Source organism: Pantherophis guttatus, chromosome 3, assembly GCF_059756535.1.
Source record: "Pantherophis guttatus breed Tessera chromosome 3, ASM5975653v1, whole genome shotgun sequence".
NCBI lineage: Eukaryota > Metazoa > Chordata > Lepidosauria > Squamata > Colubridae > Pantherophis > Pantherophis guttatus.
The window spans coordinates 7,114,767-7,134,207 of NC_142065.1; the positions used below are offsets into that span (position 1 = coordinate 7,114,767).

The 19,441-nt window shown below is 44.1% G+C and overlaps 1 protein-coding gene across 2 annotated transcripts in view; it reads left to right on the top strand.

The window, feature by feature from the left end:
* Positions 1-19,441, top strand: part of OPRL1 (opioid related nociceptin receptor 1) — a 54,643-nt gene that overhangs the window by 32,648 nt on the left and 2,554 nt on the right. For both annotated transcript variants that reach the window (XM_087889001.1, XM_087889000.1), the window contains exon 3: positions 14,375-14,730. In XM_087889001.1, coding sequence (XP_087745127.1) covers positions 14,375-14,730 — 356 coding nt within the window. The remainder of the gene's footprint in view (positions 1-14,374; positions 14,731-19,441) is intronic.

The following is a 19,441-nucleotide window of genomic DNA, read 5'->3' on the forward strand; positions in this document are numbered from 1 at the left end:
AATCATTACATTGATAGCCCAGCCTGGCGGAACAACATGGTTTTGAGGGCACAGCGAAACACACGGAGATCAGAGATCTTACGTATTTCCGGGGGGCAGTTCATTCCACAGGGCAGGGGCTCCCACAGAGAAGGCCCTCCCCCTGGGTGTCGCCAGCCGATATAGTTTGGCCGATGGCACCCTGAGGAGACCCTCTCTGTGGGAGTGGACTGGCCGGTGGGAGGCTACTGGTGGCAGAAGACGGTCTCGAAGGTACCCAGGTCCAATGCCATGGAGCGCTTTAAAGGTGGTAACCAACACCTTGAATCGCACCCGGAAGACCACTGGGAGCCAGTGCAGCTCGCGCAGGAGGGGTGTCACGTGGGCACAACGGGTTGCGCCCATAACCACCTGCGCAGCCGCATTCTGGACCAGTTGGAGCCTCTGGGTGCTTTTCAAGGGGAGCCCCATGTAGTAATAATAGAACGAAGCTCGTCGAATGCAACTGATGGAAAGGAGATGGCAAACAGACAAGAAAAGAGCCATGTTGAATGTTATTAAACCCCTTGGGATTCAATGTCACCAGAAGGAGAAACAGCCATTAAATTGGCATGGCTTTTAAAGAGGAGAGGAGGAGGAGGCAGGCTGGCTGAAAGCTATTTGAGGATTTAGCCGTCGCTTCAAGGTTGAAGAGGAGCTGGCCTTGAAATATCAAATGCAGAGGGGCAGCGGTGGGAGGTGGGGAGTGGGGCTATCTCAGTCCCCCCTTTTGAGAATATCATGAATGCATCCGATCTGGCCGTTGTGCGAAGCAACACGGCAGATTAAGAGGGTCCTTGAACCAATCCAATGGGGAGTCTCTTGATTTTTTTATTTCTGTGTTAGATTTTCATCCCGCTTTCATTACTTGATATGGAAGTGAGCACACCTAATTTTCCTTCCTCGTCCTATTTTTTCCCCCTCAACAACAACTCTGTGTGGTGGGCTGGACTGATGGAGAGAGTGACTGATTCAAAGTGACCCATCCGGTTTTTTCATGCCTAAAGTGTGACTAGAACTCACTGTCTCCTGGTGATTGACCCAAAGTCACCCAATCAGCTTTCATGCTTTAGACAGAACTAGAACTCCCGGTGTCCTGATGATTGGCCAAAAGTGACCCAATCAGCTTTCATGCCTCAGACAGGACTAGAACTCTCGGTGTCCTGATGATTGGCCCAAAGTCACCCAATCAGCTTTCATGCCTAAGGCAGAACTAGAACTCCCAGTGTCCTGATGATTGGCCCAAAGTCACCCAGTCAGCTTTCATGCTTTAGACAGAACTAGAACTCCCGGTGTACTGATGATTGGCCAAAAGTGACCCAATCAGCTTTCATGCCTCAGACAGGACTAGAACTCCCAGTGTCCTAATGATTGGCCCAAAGTCACCCAATCAGCTTTCATGCCTAAGGCAGAACTAGAACTCCCAGTGTCCTGATGATTGGCCCAAAGTCACCCAGTCAGCTTTCATGCCTCAGACAGGACTAGAACTCTCGGTGTCCTGATGATTGGCCCAAAGTCACCCAATCAGCTTTCATGCCTCAGGCAGAACTAGAACTCCCAGTGTCCTGATGATTGGCCCAAAGTCACCCAGTCAGCTTTCATGCCTCAGATAGGACTAGAACTCTCGGTGTCCTGATGATTGGCCCAAAGTCACCCAGTCAGCTTTCATGCCTCAGACAGGACTAGAACTCTTGGTGTCCTGATGATTGGCCCCAAATCACCCAATCAGCTTTCATGCCTCAGGCAAAACTAGAACTCCCGGTGTCCTGATGATTGGCCCAAAGTCACCCAATCAGCTTTCATGCCTCAGGCAGGACTAGAACTCCCGGTATCCTGATGATTGGCCCAAAGTCACCCAATCAGCTTTCATGCCTCAGGCAGAACTAGAACTCCCGGTGTCCTGATGATTGGCACAAAGTTACCCAATGGGTTTTCATGCCTCAGGCAGGACTAGAACTCATGGGTCTCCTGGTGATTGGCTCAAATCACCTGGTCGACTTTCATGCCTAAGGCAGAACTAGAACTTATGGTCTTCCTGTTTGGCTTCTGATTGGCTCCCTGCCTCCTTCACTAGCTGTTCTGACTCCTCAGTTTTGCTTCTTAGTTTTCACAATTTGTCAATTCTAACTTGTAAAATTTGAAGCTGCTCTGTTGGTTTATTTAAGGGTTGGTGTTTCAAATTCTATTTTATTTTAATCATGCTCTTTTATGCGATAGGTTTAATTACGCCCAGCCACCAAAAAGCACCACAATCAAGATGGGCACACAATTGATGAAGAAATCAATAATACAAAATGTCTGTTTATTTCTTTATTAGATTTGTAAATGTCAATCAATAAAACAGAACGTTCATTTATTCCTTCATTAGATTTTTGAAGGTCCATAATAAGCTGAGACCAAGCACTCAGTTGACCCATCCTTGGCCAAAAAAAACCCTGCCTCTTTCTGAAGCTTTGCAACCTCCATTAGTTGACTGGGCTAGACTGGTTTCAATTGGTGACATGATAGCAGTGTTCCAATATTTGAGGGGATGTTACGAAGAGAAGAGAAGAGAAGAGAAGAGAAGAGAAGAGAAGAGAAGAGAAGAGAAGAGAAGAGAAGAGAAGAGAAGAGAAGAGAAGAGAAGAGGGAATAGAATAGAATAGAGTAGAGTAGAGTAGAGTAGAGTAGAGTAGAGTAGAGTAGAGTAGAGTAGAGTAGAGTAGAGTAGAGTAGAGTAGAGTAGAGTAGAGTAGAGTAGAGTAGAATAGAAGACAAGACAAGACAAGACAAGACAAGACAAGATGGAATAGAAGAGACGATAAGACAAGAGAAGAAGGAACAGAAGACAAGAGAAGACAAGAGAAGAAGGAATAGAATAGAATAGGGAACAGAATAGAACAAAGAACAGGATAGGATAGAACACAGAATAGAAAAAAGAACAGAATAGAACAGAGAACAGAACAGAATATATTAGAGAAAACAGATTGTAGAAGAGAAGAGGGAATAGAATAGAATAGAATAGAACAGAACAGAACAGAACAGAACAGAAGACAAGACAAGACAAGACAAGACAAGACAAGACAAGACAAGACAAGACAAGACGGAACAGAAGAGAAGAGAAAACAAGAGAAGAAGGAATAGAAGAGAATAGAGAACAGAATAGAAAAGAGAACAGAATAGAACAGAGAACAGAACAGAATATATTAGAGAAAACGGATTGTAGAAGAGAAGAGAGTAGAATAGAACAGAAAACAGACTAGAACAGAACAGAACAAAATAGAATAGAAAACAGAACAGAACAGAATCAAATCTACTGTGCCTTCCAATCACTCTTGACTGCTGGTAACAGACTGGATGAGTCTCTACTGTTTTCTTAGCAAACTTTTCAGAAGTGATTTGCTGTTGCCTGTTTGTTTGTTTGTTTGTCTGTTTAATTTATTGACCGCCCATCTTACTGTAGAGTAACTCTGGGCAGTTTGCAGTCATAAAAATACGTCTATACATATACAATGAAAACCTAAATATCCATATATGCAATTAAATATACATATAAAATACACATATACAATGTCTATACATATACGTACAATTAAAACATAAAAATCTCTTCCTGAAATGTTCATGCCAAAGGCAGAACTATAACTCCCAGTCTCCTGGTTTCTAGCCCAATGCTTTTAACCTGCTCTCTTTAATTTAACGCTAAATTATGCTCTCGTCTGATGGCAGTTTTGACTTTGGCAAGTCAAACCGTTTATGGGGGGAACTTGACAGAACGTGAAAAGTTAGTAAACATTTCACATTCTGTCAAATTCCCCTATAAACTCAATCAATTGTCTCACATCATGATTTTTATTGTCGCTGTATTAGGACCGCATTAGAAGCGTCCTTTGTCAACTTGTGCAGAGCTGAAACGATACTAACACGATGCCCAGATATGGGGCTGGCAGCTCGAAAACCCTTGGTAGCGCTGTAGGAATTAAAATATTAAGTACCTCATTTGTACACCTATAATAGATGTTTGTAACTGGCTGTTTATAACAGTTGTTTACTCTCCACAGATTAGAAGGAGGCAGGAATAAAGAATTGAAGTGTTTGTACAGTAATTTTAATTTTCAGGCATTATGTGTCAGTTTTCTATAAAGTGAAAATGATCATTAATCCAACAGAAAATTATTATTTTTTCATCGCCTGGATATATCTGTGGATTTTTTAAAAGAAAGAAACTGGTTGTTCAGCTAATTAATGGCAAAACATACGTTCCGAGTGTAATATTTTTCTCTAAAGGGTGGTACCCATTTTAATTGGCAGAAAAATGATTTCGATTGTTAATTCAGCTCCAAAATACGAGTTGGCTTTGTTGTTTTATATACGTTCTTTTGAATTATATGTCGTTTGTATAAAGTTGAACAATGGTGTCTTAGTCCTAATTACAGGAAGGGGAGGGGCAGGGAGGAGAAGAGGAGGAGAAGGAGGAGGAGGAAGAAAAGGAGGAGGAGGAGGAGGAGGAGGAGGAGAAGAAGAAAAAGAAGAAGAAATAATAGTAGAGAAAGGAGAAGGAGAAAAAGGTGAAAGTCAAGCTGAGGAATCATTTTGAGTTATCACCCTTAACTGAGAACATTTATAATTGGCATATTTCTATGTTTTTACGAACGCATTTAGAAATGGAAAAATGGAGGATAATTAAATCTGCATTCAACCTAATAGGCGAACAGTTTCTTTGGAAATGAAATGATTCCATCACAGCAAATTTAAGGATGATGTGAGTTCTTAGAGCAAACACTTTTCATAGTGAAAAACTACCAATTAAGCTCAGGAACATAAAAAGATTTAACACATACACAGGTGTACATAAAGAAGCATCTGCTATCTGGCACCACATGAAGAAGAAGAAGAAGAAGGAGAAGGAGAAGGAGAAGGAGAAGAAGAAGAAGAAGAGGAGGAGGAGGAGGAGGAGGAGGAGGAGGAGGAGGGGAGGAGGAGGAGGAGGAAGTAGAAGAAATAATAATAATAATAATAATAATAATAATAATAATAATAATAATAATAATAATAATAATAATAATAATAATAATAATAATAATAATAATAGTACCAGGAGACGCCATAGTTGAAGAAAAAGAACTGGTAAAAATTATGAAATATCGCGACCTGGCCATCGAAACTACACGGCTGTGGATGAAACATATAACAGTGATACCCACCTTCATCGGGGCACTTGGTACCATGTCCAAGAATTTTACAAAACACATCAAGAAATTGCAGCTTCCTGCAATAACACTGCGCTACTCGGAACATCATATATTTTAAGAAGATACTTGGTGGATACCTAGGACGCTGGCAGCAACCCGTATCAACCATTAGCACCAGTCAATGGTATTTGTGATGCATTTTTAAATGTTCGGTTGACTGAGTTTCATGTTTAATGAATAAAAGATAATAAAAATAATAATAATGAGGGGGAACTGAGATACGGAAAGCAGAGACAGTGATAATGATTGTAATAAAGGGACATTAACCAAAGCCTTGTTAGGCATGAGACAGCATTATTGCCGAGGTGAACTGATTTGCACCTTGTGTGTGTGTGTGTGTGTTTATTAGTAAGATGTTCGGGACGAAATGTTCAGGTCTTGGTTTTCATAGAAACACGGCAGGTAATTAAAAAGAAGAGCAGGTGCCCCTTTGCTGAAAAGATTTGGCTTCATTAAATATTTAGTGTAAGAGTTAATGGGCCGCCATCTTGACGCTGAGGAAAATGCCAAACTAGGGCCTCCTTCTTTTCCATCAATTACATCTCCCACCCTTGTCCTTTTTAATGCCTCACTTTTTATTTTATGCAAATAAAAAAGGTGTTGTAAAAAGGAAGAGGAATGAAGTGAGCATTCTTTCGACAATCCGCTGAATAAAAGGCCAACTAACAGTATAAAAAGAAAAAAAAATGAGCTAGCAAGCTGCTCAATATAAGGATTAAATTCAATTAAACTGGCATTGAACACAAGATAAATACTTTATGAGAAGCTTGGTGAACCTCGTGAGCTGAGCTTTCTTTTTTAAATTCACATCCCAGGCAGAATAAAACAGAGAATGAAAGAAAATATAATTAGCAAGAAAGCATATGGATGCCAACTGATCAAAATATTAGTAGAAGGCCAGCAGGGGGCAGCACTGGCTGATCTTGTCTGGACTTAGAAGTTAAGCAAGGATGACCTTGGTTGATTCCTTTTTGGATGTGACACCACCAGGAGATCTCAGGACTGGGAAATTGAAAAAAAAAGCCTTAGAAAAGAGCTGCCCGCAGGCGGTTAAATATTGGAAAAAAATACGGCAATAGGTTTTGGAAATTACACAGATTAATTTGGAATTAAGGCCTGAGATTTTCCTATTGGGGGCAAAACCTTTGAATGTTAAATCAGATATATGGTTCTTGTTGATTCACATTATTCCTGCAGCAAGATTAGCGTATGCGCAGGAGTGGAAAAATCAATACTTACCGATGGATTTGAAAATAATATATAAAATTAATGAGTGTGCGGAATCAGATAGATTAACTAGATTGATCAATGGTAAAAAAGATTCAGAATTTTATAACAGTTGGAAATTATGGTACGATTGGGTCCAGAAAAGGTGGGATAGAATAGATATATGATGATGTATATATATGATGGCAAATATGTCTGTATAAAGGAATGACTTTATATTTATGGACAATGTAATCACATTATACCATGGTGGCAGGATTGTATATTTTATTGGAGTATTGGTGTATAGAATATATTAATAAAAATTATATTAAAAAAAAGCCTTAGAAAAAATTAGCAACCACTTCTTTGCATATCATTATCAAAGGAAAGTATAGGTAGGCCTCAACTTACAACAGTTCGTTTAGGGACTGTTCAAAGTTACAGCAGCGCTGAAAAAAGTGACGTAGGACCATTTTTCACATTTATGATCTTTGCAGCCAGCAGTGGGTTTCACATTTGGTTACCACCGGTTCGCCGCATGCGTGCATGTGCGCACCTTCCGTGCATGCTCTTTGCTTGTGCGCGTGCCTTCCACGCACGTACCCAGCCTCAAAAACGTGCCTAAAGAGGACGGCATAGCGCCGGGGCAATCTCTGCTACCGATACACTTGAACCAGGACGAACCGGCTGAAGACCACCTCTGATTGCAGCATCTCCAAGGTCTGCTGATCATAATTCAGATGCTTGACAACTGACTCGTATTTATGACGGTTGCAGTTTTCCGAGTCATGTGATCCACTTTTGCGACTTTCTGACAAGCAAAGTCAATGGGGAAGCCAGGTTCACTTAACAACCATGTTCCGAATGATATTTGCACAAAAGTGTGGCTGCTGCTCAGCCACCGCTGAGGCAGAGGGTAATCTTCTGGCCCCGAGGAACCTGCCGGTTCCTCTCGGCCAACCGAGGGGTCCCTCTCTTACCCCCTGTCCCTCCAGGACAGGGTAGGTCCGTAGACCTGCTGGCGGGGGCTTAACAGATGGGGTTTTCGCGGGACTCCTTGGAGTCCCGCTATTCCCCCGTCAGGATCGCCGCGACGCCAACCGGAGCTTAGAACCAGAAGGATGATGACCCTGGCAAGGGTGCCAAGATGGCAAGTTGCCTTCTTGGGGGGGATCTGCCAGGAGGCAATTTTGGGGCCCTTCCCTTTCTTTCCTCCTATTTTGCTCCCTTCCCCTCCTTTCCTTTCCTTTCCTTTCCTTTCCTTTCCTTTCCTTTCCTTTCCTTTCCTTTCCTTTCCTTACCTTACCTTACCTTACCTTACCTTTCCCTTCCTTCCTTTCCTTTCCTTTCCTCCTATTTTGCTTCCTTTCCTCCTTTCCTTTCCTTTCCTTTCCTTTCCCTTCCTCCTATTTTGCTCCCTTCCCTTCCCTTCCTTCCTTTCCTTTCCCTTCCCTTCCTCCTATTTTGCTCCCTTCCCTTCCCTTCCCTTCCCTTCCCTTCCCTTCCCTTCCCTTCCTGTCCCTTCCCTTCCCTTCCTTCCCTTCCTTTCCTCCTATTTTGCTTTCTTTCCTTTCCTTTCCTTTCCTTTCCTTTCCTTTCCTTTCCTTTCCTTTCCTTTCCTTTCCTTTCCTTCCTCCTATTTTGCTCTCTTCCCTTCCCTTCCCTTCCCTTCCCTTCCTTCCTTTACTTTCCTCCTATTTTGCTTCCTTTCCTTTCCTTTCCTTTCCTTTCCTTTCCTTTCCTTTCCTTTCCTTTCCTTTCCTTTCCTTTCCTTTCCTTTCCTTTCCTTTCCTTTCCTTTTCCTTCCTCCTATTTTGCTCCCTTCCCTTCCTTCCTTTCCCTTCCCTTCCCTTCCCTTCCCTTCCTTCCTTTCCTTTCCTCCTATTTTGCTTCCTTTCCTTTCCTTTCCTTTCCTTTCCTTTCCTTTCCTTTCCTTTCCTTTCCTTTCCTTTCCTTTCCTTTCCTTTCCTTTCCTTTCCTTTCCTTTCCTTTCCTTTACCTTCCCTTCCTTCCTTCCTTTCCTTCCATCCCTTATTGATTTATAATTGATTTGCTTAATTTCCCACCTTCATGCTTAAGCAAACCCTCGAGGCAGCTAGCCACGATCCAAATGCCGAAGACGAAAACGCCAGCAAACATAAAAAAACAGCTTAAATTTTTTTTAAAAAAAAACCAATCATAATATAAGGCAGCCCGGTGAGCGGAGATGTCCTGCGGAAAAGCAAAGGGCTATAAAACGCAGGGAGGCATGCGTATTAATAGATATAAATACAGATGCCAGGTCTGGTGGCAACATATGCTGGTTGGAAGGGAATTTGGCAACCCCATTCCGTTCGCAAGATCCCAACCGCTCCCTGCGCAGCTGTTTTTCCCTGCAGCAAAGTGGCTGGTTAACAGGGGGAGCTCAGACCCAGAAGGATGATGACCCTGGCAAGGGTGCCAAGATGGCAAGATGCTTTCTGGGGCGGCCGGGGAGGGGGGGGAATCTGCCAGGAGGCAATTTTGGGGCCCTTCCTACGTGCCAAACATGTCCTGAGCTCCATCCCCACCCCCTTTCCTGGTCCAGCAGTGGGATTTTTGTTTTCTTTTTTGTGTGCTGATGACTCATCTGCTTCTTGCTATTTCACATAGAGATGAACCAGCCGAGGCTTATTCTGGATTCATTGAGCATCTGTCATTATAAATCGAGGAACCGTTTCAGAAAAACAGCCACCGCCAAGAACGGCATCGGCATACTTAATTCTAAGGCGCAGCTCTCGTTTCTGGACGGAATAAACCCCGGTCCCTGTTTGGGAACTGGGCCTAGGACAAACGTCTTTGAGTTCGAAGAGGTGACGACGTCCTTCCAGAAATGGCTCTGCTGGCTTCCCCATTTGAAGAAGGAGTTTTAATATATATTTTTAATTTATATTTTTAATATATAGAGTTTTAACATATATTTATTCGGGTTTTCTCCTGCGTAAAATTGGAGGTTTCTTGGCAACGTTTCGACGAAGTCTCATTCGTCATCTTCAGGCTGGTGTTCTCGGCTTCATGCTCACATTGCTCCTAGAAGCACGAAGCCGAGAACACCAGCCTGAAGATGACGAATGAGACTTCGTCGAAACGTTGCCAAGAAACCTCCAATTTTATGCGGGAGAAAACCCGAATAACTTTTCTATGTGAAAGCTTTCCATAGGTTCACAACAGGTCTTAGACAGGATATCTATTTTTTAGTTTTGAGCTCGCTTCTTTCTTTCTTTCTTTCTTTCTTTCTTTCTTTCTTTCTTTCTTTCTTTCTTTCTTTCTTTCTTTCTTTCTTTCTTCCTTCCTTCCTTCCTTCCTTTCTTTCTCTCTCTCTCTTTCTCTGTCTTTCTCTCTATCTTTTTTTCTCTTTCTTTCTCTGTCTTTTTCTCTCTTGCATTCTCTCTCTTTCTCTCTCTTTCTCTTTCTTTCTCTCTTTCTTTTTTTTCTTTTTTTTTCTCTCTGTCTTTTTCTCTCTCTCTTTCTCTCTCTTTCTCTCTCTCTTTCTCTCTCTTTCTTTCTTTCTTTTTCTTTCTTTCTGAAGATGATCAAGGTTTGTGTTGCTTCAGGACAGTTCTGTGAAATACTGGTAGGTCAGGGCTCAACTGTTCAACTCGTTGGCTTAGAGAATTCCCCAGAATTCCCCAGCCAGCCAGCATTCCTTCCTCACCTCTCTTCCCCCCTCACCTCCTCCTTCTCTCTTTCCTTTCCCTTCCTTCCTTCCCACCTTCTTCTTTCTTTCTTTCTTTCTTTCTTTCCTTCCTTCCTTCCTTCCTTCCTTCCTTCCTTCCTTCCTTCCTTCCTTCCTTCCTCTTTCTCTTTTTCCTCCCTTCCTCCCTTTTCTTTCTTTCTTTCTTTCCTTCCTTCCTTCGTTTCTTCTTTCTCTCTTTTTCTCTTCTCCCTCCCTCCCTCTCGCGAACCTAGTATTCCTCGTGATGCTGTAGTTTCATATGTTTTCCCTAGGAACTGTTACTTCACCATAACACTTAGTAGCTATTACTCAGAGGTTTTTCTCACCATTTCATGCTTCAATAAATGAGAATCCCAGATAATTGTTCCATGAGAGAATGGCGAATCATGGGGGGTGGGGGGTGGGGGGTGTCAGTGTGTTGGAAGAAATTCCCAATTGATGTGAAGCAGGCAACAGTACATAAGCTTGCAAGATAACCTCTAGATGAAGGCAGAACAAGAAGCAATGGCTGGAAACTAAGCAAGGAGAGAAGCAACCTAGAACTAAGGAGAAATTTCCTGACAGTGAGAACAATTAACCAGTGGAACAACTTGCCTCCAGAAGTTGTGGGTGCTCCATCACTGGAGGTGTTTAAGAAGAGACTGGACAGCCACTTGGTACAGGTTCTCCTGTTTGAGCAGAGGGCTGGACTAGAAGACCTCAAGGTTCCTGCCAGCCTTATGATTCTATGTCCTGCGGAAGTTTTCTCTACGTTTGTTAATTTAGAGAAAGTGTCGGTAAATTGAATGGGTTTGAATTGTGGACATGTCTTTCACAAAAGGAGATAGTCTGCAATGAACAGGTAGTCCTGTTAAACCGAGCCGAGGTGGCGCAGTGGTTAGAGTGATGTACTGCAGCTACTTCAGCTGATTGCTAGTTCAGCAGATCAGCAGATCAAATCTCACCGGCTCAAGGTTGACTCAGTCTTCCATCCTTCCGAGGTGGGTAAAATGAGGACCCAGATTGTTGGGGGGCAATATGCTATTTAGTATACTGTCGATTGTTGTAAGCCGCCCAGAGTCCTCGGAGAGTGGGCAGCATAGAAATATGATTAATAAAAAAAAAAATAGTCCTTGACTTACAACCTTAATGTAGACATCCCATTACAGCCACGTCATAAAAACGGATCACTCATGTGACTGACCAGATTTTATAGCCATTTTTTTAAAAATTTGATTTATATGCCGCCCTTCTCTGGAGACTCAGGGCGGCTTACAATGCGTTAAGCAATAGCCTTCATACTTTTGTATATTTATACAAAGTCAGCTTATTGCCCCCACAAACTGGGTCCTCAATTTACCTACCTTAGAAAGGATGGAAGGCTGAGTCAACCTTGAGCCTGGCGAGATTCGAACTTACTAATTGCAGACAGCTGGAGTTAAATTGCAATGCATTAGTCTGCTGAGCTATCCAGGCTCAGGCTGTTAAGCGAATCCTGAGGTGGTTTAGCAAATCAATTGTTTTCCTTGGGGTTTTTGCCAGAAACTGGAAGTAAATGCTGGTTTTCAGTAAAAATGATAATAAAGTGGAGTCAGGTGATTGCAGGATGCTGCGAGCAATTTATAAATGCTAGCTGGTGGCTGAGCATCCAAAATGTGGTCACGTGTCTGCAAGAATGGCCATCAAAACTTCAGAACCAGGTGTAAGTACCCGAGAGATGTCTGTCGTAACTTCCAACAGTTGTTAAGTGACCGGTCATAAGTCGAGAACTACCTGTACTCGGAAGAAGAGATTTGGAATCCTGCTCATTATAAACTGAGGGTAGATCTGCTCATTGTTTACATATGCTTATCAAATAATCAGCTTGCTTCATTTTATTTATTTATTTTATTTTATTTTATTTTAATTTGATTTATATGCCACCCTTCTCCGGAGACTCAGGGCGGCTTACAATGCACTAAGCAATAGCCTTCATTCTTTTGTATATTTATACAAAGCCAGCTTATTGCCCCCACAATCTGGGTCCTCAGTTTACCTACCTTAGAAAGGATGGAAGGCTGAGTCAACCTTGAGCCTTGGCGAGATTCGAACCTGCAGTAATTGCAGGCAGCTGGTCTTAATAACCAGCTTAATAACAGGGTGCCTTAGACCACTGTACTACCAAGGCTCTTGTGTCCCAAAGGTGCTTTTTTCAAGAGGCAACTGGACTTCCTTGTGGGTTTTTTTTTTTTTTTTGAGGACGTTTCGCTTCTCATCCAAGAAGCTTCTTCAGCTCTGACTGGATGGTGGGGAAACAGAAGAATTTATACTCCTTGCAGACAGCTGGTCCTTTGGATCCTTTCAGAGAGATGTGGAGGCCACTTGGAAGTTTATCTGTGTCCTCAGGGACACCTCTGAGTAGTTAAGAAACCCGTCAGGACAAGATTCAGAAGACCATCTGCATTTAAAAGACAAAGGCCACTCTTTTGAAGACAGCAAATTCGACATATTTTGGATAGAGAGGACCACTGAAGAGGGATCAAAGAGGACAGCTATGCAGGGGTGAAATCCAATTTTTTTTCTACCGGTTCTATGGGCATGACTTGGTGGAAAGTGTGGCTTGGTGGGCGTGGCAGGGGAAGAATACTTCAAAATCTCCATTCCCATCCCACTCCAGGGGAAGGATACTGCAAAATCCCCATTCCCTCCCCACTCCTGGGGGAAGGATATTGCAAAAATCTCCATTCCCATCCCACTCCAGGGGAAGGATACTGCAAAATCCCCATTCCCTCCCCACTCCTGGGGGAAGGATACTGCAAAATCCCCATTCCCTCCCCACTCCTGGGGGAAGGATATTACAAAATCTCCATTCCCACCCCACCCTGGGGCCAGCCAGAGGTGGTATTTGCCAGTTCTCTGAACTGCTCAAAATTTCAGCTACCAGTTCGCCAGAACCTGTCAGAACCTGCTGGATTTCACCCCTGCATCTATGTCAAAATTGAACAGGGTATGGTCAGGGTTCACCCTGTATCCTCTTCGTCCTTCCATTTTTAGCTGCGGCTTGTTAGTCATTTGGAAAGAGTCTGGCAAAAGTGAGAAACGACGTTTTCACGAAGCTGTAGTTAAGATGTTCTGTTTAATGTGTCATTATGCAAAAATGTTCTAGACAATTAAGAAAGCGTTCGGTGGAAACGGAAATCTATTCCCACTGGCAGAAATCTATTTGCTGTGGTCCGTAAAATATGTTATGGGGAATGAAAAGTACCATGTCGGAAGGAGGGGGAGGAAAAACCCTGCCATGTATTATTATTTCTTTCAGTTTCGGCTCAAAAATATTTCTAAATGGTAGTTTTTTTCTCTTTTAACCTTGTAAGCCACCCAGAATCACATGTGTGAGATGGGCAGTTAGCCAATCAATCAATCAATCAATCAGTCTCACCAACACTGACAGGGCAAGCTAAGCAGAGAGCAAACCCCACTCCCTTCTACCGGTAGTACTGATGATATTACCTAGTTTGGTCATGAAATGTCTGCAAGAAAACAACCAAGCTCAGAGGGCACTAAGGATCCCACAGTTGTCGTCATCCTCTTCCCTCCCTCCCTCCTTTCTAGCACTGATAATATTACCTAGTTTGGTCATGAAACGTCTGCAAGAAAACCACCACTTTTTTTGATCCATACGTGATGTGATATTTCATTGTCCTTTAAACACTGGAGGTTTTTAAGAAGAGTTTGGACAGCCATTTGTCAAACGGGATTTGGAAATGCTTGAAAATATCCCCCAAAGGATTGGATGTAGACCACCATTAAGTTTCTTCTTCTTCTCCTCCTCCTCCTCTTCTCCTTCTCCTCCTCCTTCTTCCTCTTCTCCTTCTCCTCCTTCCTCTTCTCCTTCTCCTCCTCTTCCTCCTTTTCTTCTCCTCCTCCTCCTTCTTCTCCTTTTCCTTCTCCTCTTCCTCCTTCACCTCCTCCTCCTCCTTCTTTTCTCCTCCTCCTCCCCCTGCTCCTCCTCCTCTTCCTCCTTTTCTCCTCCTCCTCCTCCTCCTCCTCCTCCTCTTCTCCTCCTCCTCCTCCTCCTCCTCCTCCTCCTCCTCCTCCTCCTCCTCCTCCTCCTTCCTTTTCCAGAAGCTTCCACAATACATCAGAGATGGAAAACCCAGCTTTATTGCTCTGTAGTGCAATGCTCTTAATTGCATATTAAAACACCTGTGATTTTGATAACGATAAGACCCAGCGTTGAACGACTTTCTTCCTTGCTCCCTAGATTCACCAAGATGAAGACAGCCACCAACATCTACATCTTCAACCTGGCCTTAGCGGACACCTTGTGCCTCATGACCTTACCTTTCCAAGGCACGGATACCTTCATGGGCTCCTGGCCGTTCGGAAACGCCCTCTGCAAGATTGCCATCTCCATCGATTACTATAATATGTTCACCAGCACCTTCACCCTGACCATGATGAGCGTGGACCGCTACATCGCCATCTGCCACCCCATCAAGGCCCTGGACATCCGTACGCCACACAAGGCCAAAGTGGTGAACATCGGCATCTGGGCGTTGGCGTCTGTCTTTGGCATCCCTGTCATGGTGATGGGCTCCACGGAGAGAGAAAACGAGGGTGAGGAACAGGATAATGAAGAAGGTTGCGATGAGGGGTGGGGGGATGGGGGGGCTGCCTTTAATCGGAAACGAAAAATGGTGAACGTAGCCTGGCATCCGGTCCGGTTTCCTCAGCCGGGCCTAAAACCCCTGAGGTAAAATTAGGGGAATGTCCCTTAATCGTAGCTCAGTCATCGGATGGAAAAGGTGACAGTCACAGTTAAAAGTCTAATAATAACGGGGAACATCTTTTTGGTACTTATAAAGCTCAATGAGCACATAGCGAATTATTTAAAAATATTCCTTTTTGAAATATAAATTCTTTTTTCCAGAAAAAAAAATATTCCTTCCTCTCTCTCAACTCCTCCCTTTCTTCCCATCTCCTCCCTTCCTCCCTCTCTCGCTTCCTTCCCTTCTTTCTCCCACCTTTCCCATCTTCTCCCTCCCTCTCATCTCCTTTCTTCTTCTCATCCCCTCCCTCCCTGTCTCCCTTCTTCCCATCTCCTTCCTTCCTTCTTTCCTTCCTTTCTCCCTTCCTTCCTTCCCTTCTTCCTAACACCCTTCCCATCTCCTTCCGTCTTCCATCTCCTCTCTCCCTCCCTCTCATCTCCTTTCTTCCTCTCATCTCCTCCCTCCCTTCTTGCCATCTCCTCCCTCCCTCCCTTCCCTTCTTTCTCCCACCTTTTCCATCTCCTCCCTCCCTCCCTCCCTCTCATCTCCTTTCTTCTTCTCATCCCTTCCCTCCCTGTCTCCCTTCTTCCCATCTCTTTCCTTCCTTTCTCCCTTCCTTCCTTCCCTTCTTCCTCCCACCCTTCCCATTCCTTCCGTCTTCCATCTCCTCCCTCCCTCCCTCTAGTCTCCCGTCTTCCTCTTATCTCCTTTCCTTCCCTCCCTCCTCCCTCCCTCCCATCCATCCATCCATCCATCCATCCATCCATCCATCCATCCATCCTTCCTTCCTTCCTTCTTTCCTTCCTTCCTTTCTCCCTTCCTTCCTTCCCTTCTTCCTCCCACCCTTCCCATCTCCTTCCATCTTCCATCTCCTCCCTCCCTCCCTCTCATCTCCTTTCTTCCTCTCATCTCCTCCCTCCCTTCTTCCCATCTCCTCCCTCCTCCTTCCCTTCCCCTCTTTCTCCCACCTTACCTATCTTCTCCCTCCCTCCCTCTCATCTCCTTTCTTCTCATCCCCTCCCTCCCTGTCTCCCTTCTTCCCATCTCCTCCCTTCCTCCCTCCCTCCCCGTCTTCCTCCCACCTTTTCCATCTCCTCCCTCCCTCTCATCTCCTTTCTTCTTCTCATCCCTCCCTGTCTCCCTGTCTCCCTTCTTCCCATCTCCTTCTTTCCTTCCTTCCTTCCTCCCTTCCTTCCTCCCACCCTTCCCATCTCCTTCCATCTTCCATCTCCTCCCTCCCTCCCTCTCATCTCCTTTCTTCTTCTCATCCCCTCCCTCCCTCCCTGTCTCCCTTCTTCCCATCTCCTTCCTTCCTTTCTCCCTTCCTTCCTTCCCTTCTTCCTCCCACCCTTTCCATCTCCTTCTGTCTTCCATCTCCTCCCTCCCTCCCTCTCATCTCCTTTCTTCTTCTTATCTCCTTTCCCTTCCTCCCTCCTCCCTCCCTCCCATCCATCCATCCATCTTCCAATTGCCTGCTTGCCTGCCAAACACACAGGAGCCATGATTCCTTTCCTAACTGCCGAGTGTGAAATAACTCTGGCTAATCCTGAGTTTACACAGGTTTGCCTGCAGTTTTAACAGCACCCTCGACATACCGTTAAGGTTTCCAGGACAATTTGCAGAAAGGGGGTGGGGGTGGGGGAGAGAGAAAATCAGTGCTGGTGCTGTGTTAAAGCCCAAAGCTTGATTCATAAAAAGTCTTCAGAGGATTAAGCCTTGGCTAGGATATTAGCTAAGCAGCATCTGCATACAGTCAAGCAACTTAGAACTAAGGAGAAATTAAATGACAGTGAGAACAATTAATCAGTGGAAGGATTTGCCTCCAGAATTTGTGAATGCTCCAACACTGGAAGTTTTTACCAAGATGTTGGATAGCCATTTTTCTGAAGTGGTGTAGAGTTTCCTGCCTAAGCAGGGGGTTGGACTAGAAGACCTCCAAGGTCCCTTCCAACTCTTGTTATTCTATTCCGCCAGGCAGGGCTATCAACATAATAATTTTAAATTGGGGTATTTTAATTTTTGGGGTTTTAAATCGGCCAAATTTATTTAATTATTTTAATTTTTAATCATTGTTGTGTCCTGTGTTTTTAAATTGGCTGTACACTGCCCTGAGTCCTTCAGGAGAAGGGCAGTATAGAAATAAAATAATAATAATAATAATAATAATAATTATTATTATTATTATTATTATTATTATTATTATTATTATTATTATTATTATTATTATTATTATTATTATTATTATTATTATTATTCTATTCTATTCTATTCCAGAAATTTTTTTTTTTTGATTGGCCAAGTGTGATTGGACACACAAGGAATTTGTCTTGGTGCATATGCTCTCAGTGTACATAAAAGAAAAGATACGTTCATCAAGAATCATAAGGTACAACACTTAGTGATAGTCATAGGGTACAAATAAGCAATCAGGAAACAGTATCAATAAAAATTGTAAGGATAGAAGCAACAAAGTTACAGCCATACAGTCATAAGTGGGAGGAGAGGGGTGACGGGAACGATGAGAAGATTAATAGTAGTGCAGACTTAGTGAATAGTTTGACAGTGTGGAGGGGATTATTTGTTTAGCAGAGTGATGGCGTTTGGGAAAAAAACTGTCTTTGTGTCTCATTGTTCTGGTGTGAAGTGCTCTATAGCGTCGTTTTGAGGGTAGGAGTTGAAACAGTTGATGTCCAGGATAAATTCCTTGTGTGTCCAATCACAATAAAAAATTCTATTCTATTCTATTCTATTCTATTCTATTCTATTCCATTCTATTCCATTCTATTCCATTCCACTCCACTCCACTCCACTCCACTCCACTCCATCCATTCCATTCCATTCCATTCCATTCCACTCCACTCTTCCATTCCATTCCACTCCATTCCATTCCATTCCATTCCACTCCACTCCACTCCACTCCATCCATCCCATTCCATTCCATTCCATTCCATTCCACTCCACTCCATCCATTCCATTCCACTCCACTCCACTCCACTCCACTCCACTCCATCCATCCCATTCCATTCCATTCCATTCCATTCCACTCCACTCCATCCATTCCATTCCATTCCATTCCACTCCACTCCACTCCATCCATTCCATTCCATTCCATTCCACTCCACTCCACTCCACTCCACTCCACTCCATCCATTCCATTCCATTCCATTCCATTCCATTCCATTCCACTCCACTCCACTCCACTCCATTCCATTCCATTCCATTCCATTCCATTCCACTCCACTCCACTCCACTCCATCCATCCCATTCCATTCCATTCCATTCCATTCCACTCCACTCCATCCATTCCATTCCATTCCATTCCATTCCATTCCACTCCACTCCATCCATTCCATTCCATTCCATTCCACTCCACTCCACTCCACTCCACTCCACTCCATCCATCCCATTCCATTCCATTCCATTCCATTCCACTCCACTCCATCCATTCCATTCCATTCCATTCCACTCCACTCCACTCCACTCCACTCCACTCCACTCCACTCCATTCCATTCCATTCCATTCCATTCCACTCCACTCCACTCCACTCCATTCCATTCCATTCCATTCCACTTCCCTCCACTCCACTCTTCCATTCCATTCCATTCCATTCCATTCCACTCCACTCCACTCCACTCCACTCCACTCCACTCCACTCCATTCCATTCCATTCCACTCCACTCCACTCTTCCATTCCATTCCATTCCATTCCACTCCACTCCACTCCACTCCACTCTTCCATTCCATTCCATTCCATTCCATTCCATTCCACTCCACTCCACTCCACTCCATTCCATTCCACTCCACTCCACTCCACTCCACTCCACTCCACTCCACTCCACTCCATTCCATTCCATTCCACTCCACTCCACTCTTCCATTCCATTCCATTCCATTCCACTCCACTCCACTCCACTCCACTCTTCCATTCCATTCCATTCCACTCCACTCCACTCCACTCCACTCTTCCATTCCATTCCATTCCATTCCATTCCACTCCACTCCACTCCATTCCATTCCATTCCATTCCATTCCACTTCCCTCCACTCCACTCTTCCATTCCATTCCATTCCATTCCATTCCATTCCACTCCACTCCACTCCACTCCACTCCACTCCACTCCACTCCACTCCATTCCATTCCATTCCATTCCACTCCACTCCACTCCACTCCATTCCATTCCATTCCATTCCACTCCATTCCACTCCACTCCACTCCACTCCACTCCATTCCATTCCATTCCATTCCATTCCATTCCATTCCACTTCCCTCCACTCCACTCTTCCATTCCATTCCATTCCACTTCCCTCCACTCCACTCTTCCATTCCATTCCATTCCATTCCATTCCACTCCACTCCACTCCACTCCACTCCACTCCACTCCACTCCATTCCATTCCATTCCACTCCACTCCACTCTTCCATTCCATTCCATTCCATTCCACTCCACTCCACTCCACTCCACTCCACTCTTCCATTCCATTCCATTCCATTCCATTCCATTCCACTCCACTCCACTCCACTCCATTCCATTCCACTCCACTCCACTCCACTCCACTCCAC